This window comes from Manacus candei, unplaced genomic scaffold, assembly GCF_025592945.1.
Source record: "Manacus candei isolate 608988 ecotype Guabito, Panama unplaced genomic scaffold, ASM2559294v1 h1tg000082l, whole genome shotgun sequence".
Lineage (NCBI taxonomy): Eukaryota > Metazoa > Chordata > Aves > Passeriformes > Pipridae > Manacus > Manacus candei.
In genome coordinates, this window is record NW_026138130.1 from 2,844,732 (window position 1) to 2,858,766 (window position 14,035).

The following is a 14,035-nucleotide window of genomic DNA, read 5'->3' on the forward strand; positions in this document are numbered from 1 at the left end:
TTACCGATCAGAGCAGTGATGCTACAGTCAAAACCATCTGCTAGTTTGAATCTCAGTCAATCTCACATAATTTCTGCTGTGATCAATTAAATAATTAACTTAGGTTTCACAGATTAGAATTTCCAACTTTTCTTTCTTTTACCTCTGTGGGTTCCCTGTGGATGATCCACAATTCCTCCCAATTCCTTCATCTCTTGATCCAGGACCCCTCAATGTCCATGTGGGCACTGTGGGGATCCCATTCTCCTTTCCCATGTGCGCCTCTAGCTCTGTGTCACGCTCCACATGGGTCCTCATTCTTATAACTCAGAGTGGCCATAAAACCCTGCACCTTTTCCCCCAGTCTATTAATTCTCTGAGTCACTCCCAGGGCATCTAATTCTTAAATGTTCAGATCCTCTCAAATGCTGGGAGGTGCTAACTAGAGAGATATGTATTTATACTGATATCAGTATGGATACACATCAGGGGAGCATTATGCTGAAGTTGAAAACGGGCCTGAACCACAAGAATTTGCAAGAGTGCTGACTCTATACAGCTGTCAGTGGTCTCACCTTCCCCAGGGCCCAGAGAGTCTGACTGCCTGTGTGCAGAACAGTCCACTCAACCTGGGGAGTGATCAGGTGCAGTGTTTCCCAAGACAGCTGCAAGCAGAACTCACCATCACGTGCTGGCTGCCTGAGGATACACACAGCTTACGTTTTATGCTTTGGTTTTGCAGACAGCCAAGCCTCTGGAGGTTGCCCCAGAGCTGCAGGCAGCATGCCTGCCAGTTCCTATCCTTAAAACTACTGCAGATGTGTTGATATGAGCTGCAACCATGACAGGACATCAGTACAACTGTACCTAGTGATGCCTTCTCATTAAGAAGGCTCCAAGTAATAGGAAAACAATGTTCACACATTATTTGGCCCACTTACTACTTTTATGTTCGTTGTAGTCTGAATCTGTCTTTGGATCCTGCACTTGCAGTGAAATCCAGGCAGAAGATATTGTGTGCAAGCTAACTCCATGAAGATAGCTATGTATCAATATAGAGAAATTTTGACTGTACTGACTTCTAGGCACAAAAACAGAAAGGCAAAAGGCAGAGGCTACTTCTAAAACAGTGGGCAGGGCAGGACTGACAGTTGGTGAACCCCTGGTCTCTTGCTCTCACTGCCTGAACCTGGTCAAAATGAGATAAGGCTTTTCTGCTATTCAGAGCTACATTCATCAGACTCTACATGCTCCCTTCTGCTGAATGGGCCAGTAACTGTTAGTGTTGCCTTGCTTGAGCAAGCATTCAAGCTTTACCGTGTCCAAGTACATCATCCGTAGGTAAAAGTGCTTTTCCAGGCACTGGCTTTCTATCAGAAGATCCTGGCTCCAGTCCTAGTGAGATCCACTCTTCTGGAGTTCGACAGTCGTACTCGTCATTGTCAAATACCTAAAAAGCCAGGACATGAGTGAAATGCAGACTTACTTCAGAAAGAAGAAAACACCCAATGCAAAATTTCATGAGAGGAAAATTAACATTCAGCTCCTAAATGGGCTACAACAATGGAAACCAGTCCAGGTTCAAAAGCTGTGCTGATCTTTGGTCAACAATCTTCTCCCAGAAAGCAGTTATCTGTACCTCCAGTCCTTTCCTAGGGAGCACAGACCACCACCTGGAGAGGTCTCAATGCAGTAATACTGCTTAGTACTGCCTTCAGAAGGAAATGTGAGATGCCTTTCCTTTGGACACAAAAACGACAGTGAGGAGCATTCTCAAGGACTATCAGTTCTGATGGACATTGTAGGAACCCTGCAGAAGATGCTCAGCATCTTGTAGAGACCCTTCAGGGCCCAAACTGGCTCTAAAGCATTTCCTTGTTTTATTGCTTGTTTTGTCAACACTGGTGAAGTGTCCTGCCACCCTCAGAAACCTGCTGTGGTATAAGCAATCACAAACACCAAACGTGCTCTCTTACCTTTAATGGGAGGTAGATAGGAAAGACAGAATCTTTTGTCTCCTCAATAGGTGGGATATTGTCAGGGTCATAGTGCCTTGGCATCAGCTCATTGGAGTCTATCCCCTTCCTGGATAAGAGCTCAGCAATATCAAAGGTGAGATACAGCCGCCTCCTCCTGTTTTAAATCAGAAGAGGAAATAATCACCTCATGTGCCTGTAAGCATTCCCATGCCTACAACTCCACTCTTGACCCTGCACACCTACCAGTAAAAACATTTTTGAGCACATGTTGCATACATGTCTATTTCTTCATTTTTAGCATAAAACAGTTCAGTTGGAAGGGACCTGGAATGATCGCTTACTCGAATTTATAAATTAATTACATGTACCACTGTACCAATACATTATGCAAGCTTTAGAGCATACACAAAAGCAGAAATTAAAAAAGAATGAGAAAAAGATGACATAAACACTATTTAAAACCAGTATTTTCTTCCTGCATCCCAGTGAATTGTCTTTTGCACCCCCTGCAATGCGTGCACACCTCACTTTGGAGACCACTGCCTTACAGCATAGTATTTTCTTAAGGATATTTGACATGTTATGTCTTGAAAGCAAAAATTGACACCCTAATCTGCTGTGTCCATTCCATAATGACGCCTCTACCCACTTTCTAGTTACTTACCTCTCTACTTCAACCTTCCGAGGAGATTGCCCTGGAAGCCTTTCAAAAGGAATCTGCACTTTGGGCTTAAATGATTGTACTGGGAAATCTGACTCACTGAAGGTCTCAGTGGATGGTCCAACCACTTGCTTATCCAAGACACTTTTGAAGTCCTCAGGCATCTTGAATTGTGTGACTAAGAGACAAAGAGAAACACATGTCTAAAACCACCAGCCACCACTCTGCTTTACATTCACACCCAAAAAAGGACTCTGCTGTCTACTGGGTTGTCTGCAGAAGTCACTTCACTAGGATTTGTGAGATAAATCAAATTAGAAACAGAAAGAAGGACCTTTTTTTCCTGCTACAGTATGTCATTATGGTTTTCCAGTATCAAAATGATGGCATGGAAGAAGCCTCCACTGAGAATTACTGTCACGCAGCTTTTTAGGAGACAAGGCACTGACCTGGATCTAAGGAGCTCTGTTTTGTTCCCAGCTTTGCTACAGACCCTCTACATGATAGTGGACATGTTGCTGTCTCTAGTGCACAGCTTCCCTCACCCTCAGGAAGGGGTGGGATTCCCCTGCCTCCCTGAGGGGGCCCTGAGACCAAGAGTCAGTTGTATCTGGGAGGAACTTGGTCAAGGTGGTGATAAAGGGCTTATGAATATTGCAGGGGAGAAGAAGCTGCTCAGGTCATCTTTGTCTTCTGAAGTTCCTATTCACACCTTGGGACAAATCTCTCTCTCTTCAGCTTTTGCTCAAGCAAACCTCCCACTCACATCAGTGGTGGTGTGAGAAAAAAAACCTGAGTCAAACTGCTAACAGTCTCACCATTTGGCCAAATGTTTTCAATGGAAATTTGGACTAAGCAAAAAGCATACATTTCCAAGAATTGGCAGAAATTAAACCATGTCATTTACCCCATAAATAAACCAAACTGTTTATATTGCTAAACAAGTCGCAAATAATAGAACAGCAGCAAACTGGGAATTTGAAGCTTAACCTAAATTAAGTAATTGCATGCAAGCTTTAAAAAGCACTATTCCCTAGACAGAGCTAAGCATTGAACTAAAAATAGATTTTAGTGGAGTGAGAGCTTTTCCTTTGATGAACTTTCACACTCTCTCAAGGAGAAACTTAAGGTTCTGGCTTGTAATTGGGTATTGTGAACATCAAGCTTTGAACCCAATCATTCACCCCGCTCCAAGTGCTTCTTGAGTCATGGATGTGACCCTTGATTTCAAAGCAATTGTGCAGAGCAGCCAATAATGCTGAAGCCAGACATGTCTCAGGATGGTGAGGTACAGGAAGGATCCTCTAAGAAGTCATTCCCTTGTCCTTCTTAAATGGTCCCTGACTCAACCCTTGTAGCTGTATGTTGTCTGCTTAGAGACTAAAGGAAATGGTCACTGAACTGGCTCCTCTCTCTCTATTCCCCTCCCTTAGGAAGGGCAGTGAGCCTGGCATGAATGTGATCTTAAACACTTGCATGGTCCATGCCAATATGCAGGCTTATTATGATTTCAAGGAATCCCTAAAATGCAGCTCTTTAGCCCTGTGCATATCTCTTGCTTGGGGTCTTAACAGAATGGCCCTGATTTATATTTGTTGTCAGGGAGCACAGCTGTCCCATTTTTGTCACTTCATTGTTGCCAAATCCGTGGCACCATCCATTATGGCACTTTGTGCACTATCAACTATTTATGTCAATACTTAGTGTTTCATTTGCATTTACATTTCCAGCCTGATAGCTTCTTCCCCCTTGAAGAAGCAGCAGATCATAAATAGAGTTCTGTCTCCACTTGTTAAGGATGAGTCTAGCTTGTCAAGATTCACTCGAGGAAGCAATCATTTGTCCTCACTCATGAAAATAAATGTCACTTCTAAGCACAGGAAGGTGGTATGTACAGTTCCCATCTTTCTTTAAGACTAAAATCCTCTCACACACACACTTTCTTCCCACCTGCTGCCAGCCTATGATCCATATCCCCAGGAGTGCTCTAGGGGCCAGGAGAGTTGGCAAACCTTTCACCATGCTCTGTTCCTATATTTGAGCATCCATGATACAAGTTCTTGTAAGCAGGAGGAACCAGCAGCTCTGTACACACAGAGACCTCTTGCATCCAGGGAGAACAAACTGCTCTGGGGTGCAGCTGGATGCAAAATGAATAAATGAGAGAAAACTGTGATTTTGGGTATGGGTATCTAAATCCATATAGCTCTCTCATCTTAGGCAGGTCCCATTTTTGGAATTGTCACGTGCAGGGCCAGAAGTTGAACTTGCTGATCCTTGTGGGTCCTTTCTAAATCAGGATATTCTCTGATTCTATGGTTTTCACAGGAAAGGGCCACTGCTGGCTCCATATGCAATAAAAACACATGCAAATTCAGTGTTGTCCTGGTAGCAGGACCAGAACTCCTATAGGCAGCAGCACAGTCCACCTTGAACCCTGCAAGGAGTGGATATATCCAGGAGAAAAGAGAGCATGGTTTTACCACTCAGTCAGTTCGCTTTGCTTCACTTCTAAATGAAATTCACTGTTCACGAGATATTCAAGCAGCTCAGCACCATTCCTGAGCACTGAGAGGAGAATGAAAGCAGAGCACTAACCCAGTGTCAGCAGCCTAATTCCCAGCATGTCCACTATAGGCAACCTTAACAGTTATGGCCCCATTTCCTGCCCCACCACATTTCCTGCCAGTGTATTTACCTTTAGGGGTGTGGTGCTCGAGGTCCGACTGCCTCAGCAAAGACCGGTACATGTGGGGACCAGCAGAAACACTCTGGAATGCAACATTTGAGGGAAATGTCAGAGATAACAGAGCACAGCTGCAGCACAGTGCACGCAGAGGTCATAGAGTCCAGATAGAAAATGAGACTGTAAGACTGACCTTACCAGATCTTCAGGGGCAACTGAGACCTTGAGTAATGGTCAGAAAAAGCTGAGAGACACAAATATCTGGTAACACCAGCCCGGTGCACAGAGATAGGGGATCTGTCAGCAGAGTGCAGTCTGATGTCAGCTTAAGATGTAGACTGGGGGCTGATTAGGCAGCCAGTCATTTGGGTTTTACTACCAAATATCACCTGCACTCACAACCAACATGCCTGCCCTGCCATGCTGGCATCCTAAACCCAGGGAATCATGACAGTGCTATCTGGCTACTGAGGAAGGCAGCACAACTGTGACCAGGATGAGCCTCATGGCTTCACTTTTTAAGGGTCAAGATCTTGCACAAAGGCCTCTGATCAAAAGGAAGGGCTAGGACCTGGGTGAACCTATATATGTCCATACCAGGTGTACCATGGGTCTTTTCATTTTAGGTCAGTAGTGGAAAATGAATTGCTCTTTGCACTTACCCCTGAGCTACTGGAGGCTTCTCGAGTGAGGACATCAGAAGAAAATGTTCTTTCTCTAGAGGCCGAATGTTTTCTTGGCCCCTGGCTGGAGCTTTCAGAATGCAACAGGCTGGTTCCTGGACTGCAGTCCCTGCCTGAAGCCTCGTTGCTTGTACTGGGACGGCTCCTACCCACAAAATTAATCAACTCCTTCCTTGCTTTCTCCATCTTCTTAGGAGAAAAATGCTGTGAAGCAACTCCGGGCTTGCTGCAAGTGGAAAGACACCGAGCCTATCACACACTGTATATTTGGCACCCCTCCACACCCTCCTCCATGCTGGATATCCTTGACTTGCTATGATGAGTGGGTAACAAGGTGGGTTCGATCCCCTGATTTGATACCAAGCGCTGACTTCGTGGGCTGGGAGCCATTGGTCTCATGTGGCTGACTCAATAGCTCGCTAACCCTGGGATAAGAGACCGCTTTATTTTTCCAGATGGATTTTGGAGGGGGAAAACCAGCAATACACACACGAAAAGCTGCTTTCCTTAAGCAGCAGGGGCTTCCCGGATCTGTGGCAGCGTTCAAAAAGGCTGCCAGGAGAATTCGAATAAACTGGGACTACAAGAGAAGTCCTGCTTTTGCTGCACCCAAATCCCTTAAAAACCTTGTCACACTTTGCCCTAGCGGGAGTAGGCTACAGCCTAGGATACCAACACAGCTATTCCCAGGTGTAAGTCTGACTCTTTCATTTAAATAATTCACGACAGATGTTTAAGCATTGCCTAACGCATATTAAAATATAGCCAGAAGCTCCCCTCTCTCTCCTCCTGCAGGGGCTATTTTTGCTGGTGATCTCAGCTCACAAATAACCTCTACGCTTCCACCTTGGGAGACACAAGTCCAGACAAATAGCCCAGCTGTACAGCTTTATTTTATAAAAACCTTTGTGCACTGAGAGATACCAATTAAGAGCAGCCCTCAGACTTCTGGCATGAGGATAATGCAACCCTTGATTTTAGTCTTGTCTAAACACAGAGATGACTACTGTAACTAATTAGAACAGCTACAGTGACACAAACCCCTCCAGCCTGCACACACATGCGCTGATATAATGATGTACACATACCCGTGTAGCTGATTCCTATAAATTATGAGTCAAAGCTCTCCACAGTGTCTCTCAAAGATATTCCGAGGGCAATACAGTTTATTGATCCATTCCTGCTCAGGGCCAGACCCAGACTTCTCATCCAGCCCTACCTGACTAATGGTTTGTGTCCTGCACCCTTCTTAGGATCTTTCTTACTTCTGGAAGCCAAGCCTCTGCAGCAGGAGTCTTCCAGCTTCCCAAAGCTGAGTGCTGGAAAGACCTTGCCTGGTCTTGCAGGCCACAGCTGGCACAGTACTTGCCTGGAATCTCAACCTGACCTGGAGACAACACCACAGCACCCCTTCCTGCCATGCCCTCTCTGCTGTGCTCTTGAATGGAGTGAAAACTCTGCCTGTCCTATACACTTGATGAGAGAGGGCAATCTTTTCTAAATTTCACCTTGCTGCCTGTCTGTGAGAATGAATTGGGCACAGGCAGCAGAGAAAGCATTACATGCATGCCGGAGATAAGAGCGAATAACTGTGCTGGTTTATTACTGCAGGTTCAAGCCAGTGCACAATTTTGAGAGGTTGAATCAAAAAAGAAATCAGATAATAAATCAAGGTTACCACGATGTGAATCTTTTAAGCGAAATGGAGTAAACGAACAGATTGGAAAGACCTGGGAGACGAGATCAATAATACCCCCTCCTTTCCTTCAAGCTAGAAAATATCAAATCTTCCTCCTCTCAGCTTCGCTTTGGCATGGCAACTGGAACCTCACACCCTGAAGAATGAATTTTCCATGGAGGATTTTGTTTTTATTAGCTATTTTATGCTCTGGCCATATCTATTTTAGCAGCCCAGCAGGATTGATTGGTATCAGCCAAGATCCAAGGATTCCTGATGAATCACTGCTGGACTCTTTCGTGCCTGCTGCACCAGCACAGAGAACAGCAGCAAAGCGGAACGACCCTGTGGTGCCTCCCCTGATATGTCACCTGAGCATCCTCAGCCTGGAAGCAGGGCCAATGTGGCAACATGACTTGCTGTGCTTTTATGTCTTAGAACCAGAATCCCAAACTCACCCAATTCAAAAAAGCCAGCTCCAGGATGCCAGGTTCACCTAAACTTTTAGTAGGGTGAGTGACTGAGCCCACTCCCAGCTTAGCAGGACTGGCAATCTCTGCCTAAAAGCAAAATAATGTGGCTGCTGCTGCTGACAGCCGAGTTCCCATGATGGGGGAAGTGTGTACCAAGCCAGCCCACAGCAGGCCTAATTCTTTGCCACTTTTCTCCCCATGTACTCACACTTCTGTAAAGTCCTTCCCAAGCACTTATGTCAAGATAAAACAAGCCCTTACTCAGTGTCCAGCTCAAAAACATCCATCATGCTCTCTCAGCTGCACAGAGGGAAGGTCTGGTGTTTGCAACTGCAAAAAAACCCTGACACACACCACCCAAAATAAAGAACAAAACCAGGCTCCAAAGTGTTCCCAGTAATTCCCCAAACAAATTAGTAAAACAGCTTCTCTGAGTGCCCTAAAGCTGATATAGATATGGGAGAACTGCTAAGCACAAAGGGAATCCTACTCTCCTGCCACCTCAGCTGCTGGAATATGGCTAGCTTTTCCAGTAAGGAGGTTTCCCAGAGTATGGTGGGGAGCTCGCTCCAGTGCCAGCTAGCAGGTGTTTTGGTGCTCCCATCCAGCTCCCAGGAACAGTCTCCAGGCTGGTTTAAAAGAGGAGAAGAGAGACCCCCTCTCTTTTATTCAGCCTAGCTGCTGAGCCAAGGGCCTTATTGCAGAGCAGTTCACTCCTTCCCAGGCTCCAACTCCACCAACAGCACTGCCTGCCTTCCCACACCCCCAAAAGAATGAGCAGTGTGTAGACCTAGGGCTGTCCTCCCCTCCCTCCATCTGAGGGTGACCCCAGATCCTCATCCCTGGGCAGCAGACCTTGGCATGGGTTGCCCAGGCTTAAGGAAGGGACCACCTTCCATCCTGCTGCGAGCACCTGAAAGCAACTCCTCTGTCCACCTCAATAACCCTTCGCTCCCCCCTGCCCCTGCACATCTGGGAGCATCTCCCTGCTCTTCAACAGCAAACATCTGCCTGGCACCCAGCTGTCCCAGCTTTAGCTACAATAAGCTTGGAAAAATCTTTTCCTGACTGCTGAAGCACGTATCTTTGCAGCAGTTCAGTCATGCCCTCTCACATCTGAAAAGCAAGTTTCCTAGATATACCAAGTACAATGTATTATGCTAAACTGTTCAAAATGAGAGCATATTCTTATGGCACTGCTGACACAACACTAGCTACAGCGTCTGTGTGTCATTGTGGCAAAACTATAATTACAATTTCTCTGTAAATCCAGGCTTTACACATCCAAGAAGTCAAACTCCCACGTGTCTTGCTCAACGTCTGGTATGAGCTTTTTGATCTGTTGCCTCTACTTCAATTCTTTGATCCAAAGCTTTGACAAAATGGGACTCTTTTCTTTCAAATAAGGTTCAAAATGGCTAAAAATTGCAACAGAAAAAGAGAATAGTACTTTAAATATCATCTAACCCCTAAGCAAAACCACAGATTGAAATCTAGTATTTATCTGAAATCTATTTATCTGTGGATAGCCAGAACCCCAGCTACTACACCATCTGGACACCAACAAGTAGAAATTCCTTCTTCCTATAATTTAAGCCATACAATATAAGCTCCGACAAGGTGATGCGCCCTCAACAAACCGCTTTAAACATCACCCCGTACTTCAAATCCCTTCTACTCTAAAAAGAGAGTCGAAAGTAATTTCGAGTTTTATAGCAGCCCATTCCCTCCAACGATTTGCAGGGTTTTAAAATTGATTTTCCTCTGGGTTTTTAAATGCATTCTTTTCTCCACGGGAAAGCACCACATAACCAACCAGCTGAACGGGAGGGCGCGGGGAGGGGGAGCGGCAGGACGGGCGGCGGCCGGTGCTGCCCGTTACTGCTGCCCGGTGCTGCCCCTGCACCTTTTGGGGCGACAGGCGTGGTGGGTGCTGAGAGACACCCCGCCGACCCCCGGGACCGAGACTCCAGCAACGCCGGTTTCGTTTACGAAGCACAACACAAATGAAACAAGTGCTGCTGTTCGTTTCATCCATGAAACGAACCAGGGTGCGGGAGGAGCAGCCCAGGGGCTGCTGAACGCGCGACGTGAGGAGACGGGGCAGCGCCAGGGGAGCAGCTCCCCGTGCCCACCCTGCGCACCAGCCGCGGGGGACACCCCAATTCCAGTGCTCCGAGGAATCCTCACCCTGCCCGGCGTTTCCACTGCCTTCAAAGCACGCGGGGGCTCCCTCACCACCCTCACCACCCACACCTGCGTGCCCGCCCGCCGGCCCGGGGCACCCTCCCTTCCGCCAGGCCCGACCCGGGGGGCTCCATTCCGACCCCCGAGCCCTCCTCGGAGCCTTCAGCCCCGGGCCCGCTCCGGGGGCGGCGGGGGCCCTGCCCGGCCCTGCCTGCGGGCGGTACGCACCGGCCGGACCGAGTCCGCCCCGACGCCGCACTCGTTGCCACGGGAGAAAGGGGCGGGCACAAGGCTCGGACTGGAGATAGCGGCTTGTGCCCCCCCCGCGGGTCGTTGGGCTGGTCCGGAGGAGACGCCGGGCAGCGGGGGCCGGGCAGCACCACGCCCGGGGCGGGGGGGAGCGCCCTGATGGGGCGGCCGCGGCTGCCACGGCCCGCTGGTGCCAGCGCGGGGAGTGCAGGGCCCCCAGTGCCTCCTCAGAGCCACCATCACCTCAGCTGCCACCGCAGCGACACCGTAAAACCTCCGGTGCCACCTCAGAGCCACCATCACCTCAGCTGCCACCGCAGCGACACTGTAAAACCTCTGGTGCCACCTCAGAGCCATCAGCACCTCAGCTGCCACCGCAGCGACACCGTAAAACCTCCGGTGCCACCTCAGAGCCATCAACATCTCAGCCGACACCTCAAAGCCCCCGGTGCCACCTCAGAGCCGCCACCACCGAGCTGCCACTGGCGTTCCTGAGCTGCCACCGCGGGGACACCACAGTGTCACCTTGCTACCTCAGAGTCACCGCTGAGTCACCACCCCGGGGCCACCGCAGAGCTGCCACCAGAGGCCACTGCAGTGTGGCACCAAGTCACCCCCAGCCGTGCCTTCCAGGACTGCCAGCCCCAGGGTGCAGGTGGCACCCCCCAAGGAGCCACTGAGTGCCACTGGGGACAGCCCCCATTCCCTGTGCAAGGGCGGTGAGGGGCTGGGTGCCTGCTGCCCCAGTGTCACCTTCCATGCCAGCTGGCTACCAACCCCACCGGCCGCTGTCCAGGAAGGTCCAGCAGATCCCTCCTCCGTCCCATCCCTAAAACCATTGCAGGCAGGCAGACTGCTGATGCAGAGCTGCACCGTGGCTTGTCTATGACCAACCTTATGCACCCACGAAAGTCTTGAGCTAAGAGGTCACATTGGGTGGGGATGGGAGGCTACTGTCCCTTGAGAGCATGTCATTCCCTACGGAAGGAAAAGTGGCACTGAGTCCTGTTGGGAAGGCCCCAACAAGCTGGTCTGCCAGGGAGGAGATGGTGGGGAAGGGACAAGCAGTGCCAGCCCTGTGGGGGAGTGAGGGAGAACAGGTTTGGATTATTTCGGGGGAGAGGAAGGAGGTGGAAAAGCAGAGAGAAAAAGATTTAAAGCAAAAAAACCCAAACCATAAAAGTAAGAGATCTAGTGTGAGGGAGTACAAAGGGCAGAGGAGGAGGAGGAAAGGATGAAGCAGGAGGCGAGTAGAGGCTTCTGCAGGATGAGAACTGTGGGCAGGCGGATGGGCAGGGGCTGCTTCACAGCTCCTTTGAGACCCCTCAGGCCTGTCCAGTCTGGCAAAGTGCTGACAGTAAGTCCTGCTTCTGTCCAGCTCTGCACCCGGGGAGGGGTGCAAGTCCTAGAAAGCACGACCAGAGAAGCGGGGTTCTGCAGGGCTTCCTGAGGATAACACAGCAGGCAGGCTGGCCCAAGGGATGCCCATGTGGCCTTGCATGGGGGCAGAGGGTCAGGCAAAGTGGCACCAGGATGGGGGGCATGCCATGGGGAGGCAGCAGAGCCCAGGACATGACCACCGGCTCCTCTCCCTCCCTGAGCACCTGCCAGGTGCAAAGGGCTTGGGAGTCAAGGATGGAAAAGGCATTTGTACAGTCCAAAAATTTGCAAATAAGGGGATGTGAGGTTCGGGCAGAGAAAGGTGGAGGCTGTGGCAGGCAGAGCCTCAGAGAAGAAAAACAGGCTCCTCTAGATAAGCAAGCTCCCTCCCAGAAATGCTCAGCTGCTGCCTGATGCATTACATCCAGTAAGGTGTTCACTGGATCAGCCCCATGCAGCAAGGAGGTCTCTGGGTGGATTTGCACTCCATGTGGAACTGCTCCTGGCCCCACTGAAAGCAGCAGATGCTGCAGAAACTCCCAAGTGTGGGTCCTTTGTCATATTGCTGGCCTCATCGCTTTACTTAAGTAAGGAGTGCTGCTGGCTTGCCTCAATTATGTTTGATATAATTACAGCTCTTGCTGGAGTTCCCTGGAGTCGCATCCCAGATGGCTTCTCTGACTGGAAGGAAACAACGGTGGAGCCCTTTGCATGGGAAAAATACCTGTCCGTCCCATCCTGGCTTCATCCGCCCGCAGGCAGGTTGGGATTCACAGCAGGTCTTGCTGTCCCTGTGATTAGCTTGGCTTCTTTTTTGACCAGGCTTTCAAAGTTTGCCACAAAATGCTTCAGCGAGTCAGGAGATGAAAGCTGAGCTGATTCGAGTGGCTGGGCCTTCACAAACCCACCAGGCCAGAACAGAAAGCAGACAGGTGTGTGAGCCACCTGCTCTCCATCCATGTGCTGCCAGGACAGATTCATTCCCTGACCTGCCTTCAGAAGGGCCTTTTTGTTCCCTAGAGACTCATTCCAGGTGTTGCAGCGGGATGTGCTGGCACTGTATTTTGCTTCAATGGGTTCTCCTTTAGGCCAGGAAGATCAGGCAGGGGAACATGATGCCCACCCACTTGCAAAGGGCAGGTTCAAAGTGGCAGTGGTGGTGGTTGGCACAGCTGAGTGTTTCTGTGCTTTCACCTTCTCATATCAGTCCAAGCTGAGATGCTCTTCTCAGCAGGGTCAGCACAAAAGGTTTAGTGTTGTCTTTCTTCTGACAGTTCTTTCTGTTCCTTTCCTACCACGGGCTCTTTCGAGGCCACAGATCCATCCATAATTACAGATGATGCTGAGTTCCCAAGAAAACAGTTCTCCAAGAAGAGGTTCCCAAGTCCCTGCTGAAACAGGCTGATCAGTGACTTACCCAGTGTTTTCCTTAGTGCAAGGCTGATTTGGGAGAAGAGAAACACTTCTCTCCCTGTCCAGACAGCCACACCACTGGCATGAAAGCATGAGCAGAGTTTAGCAGAGTCTGAACTCATAAGAAGGGAGAGAACTCTCATCCCTCTCAGCTACCAGACACAAGAATCAAACCAGTTTCAACAGTTGTTAGGATGTGAGCTGACACTGGGAAGGAGAAATATGTGAAATGTGCTAATGGTTTATTTTGCCTCTGAGGCTCTTTCCTGGCTGAAGATCCCAGCTTCTCTCTTACATGGTCTGTGAGCTGTTGGAGCCACTTTTCCTGACCTCCACTTTCACTCCTTTGACTCTCATGCGTCTCTCCCAAGCCAATAGCTCAGAACACACCATTGCCAGGACTGGATATCACACTAAACTCACTTCTACGGAGAACAGCCTTCCCTTAGTTATGGGATGAATAATAAAATATCAAAAATCTCCACTTCTGTGGACCTCAGAGATGATGTACTGGTTGTTTTGTTTCATCACTTGCACCTACCCCCTACCGTGGGTGGCAGGCCCCTTCAGATTTAGCAGTTTTTCCATACCCACCCCACACACATTTTGCTGAAAGTGTAAATGATCCTCAAAGCACAAGGCCACTGGAGAATAAGGCCCTAGATTT

The 14,035-nt window shown here is 49.0% G+C and overlaps 1 protein-coding gene across 2 annotated transcripts in view; it reads right to left on the bottom strand.

Annotated features, from left to right (window-relative positions):
• Nucleotides 1-10,633, bottom strand: part of DNAH1 (dynein axonemal heavy chain 1) — a 73,792-nt gene extending 63,159 nt beyond the window's left edge. Inside the window, exons 1-6 of one of the 2 annotated variants that reach the window (XM_051811373.1) lie at nt 10,555-10,633; nt 5,968-6,214; nt 5,318-5,390; nt 2,623-2,797; nt 1,956-2,112; nt 1,297-1,429 (exon numbers count right to left, since the gene is read on the bottom strand). In XM_051811373.1, the coding sequence (XP_051667333.1) occupies nt 1,297-1,429; nt 1,956-2,112; nt 2,623-2,797; nt 5,318-5,390; nt 5,968-6,174 (745 nt within the window). In that variant the 5' untranslated portion in view covers nt 6,175-6,214; nt 10,555-10,633. Of the gene's footprint in view, nt 1-1,296; nt 1,430-1,955; nt 2,113-2,622; nt 2,798-5,317; nt 5,391-5,967; nt 6,215-10,329; nt 10,501-10,554 lie in introns of those variants that run through there. The other variant, XM_051811372.1, reaches the window with a different exon arrangement.
• Nucleotides 10,634-14,035: the final 3,402 nt, after the last annotated feature.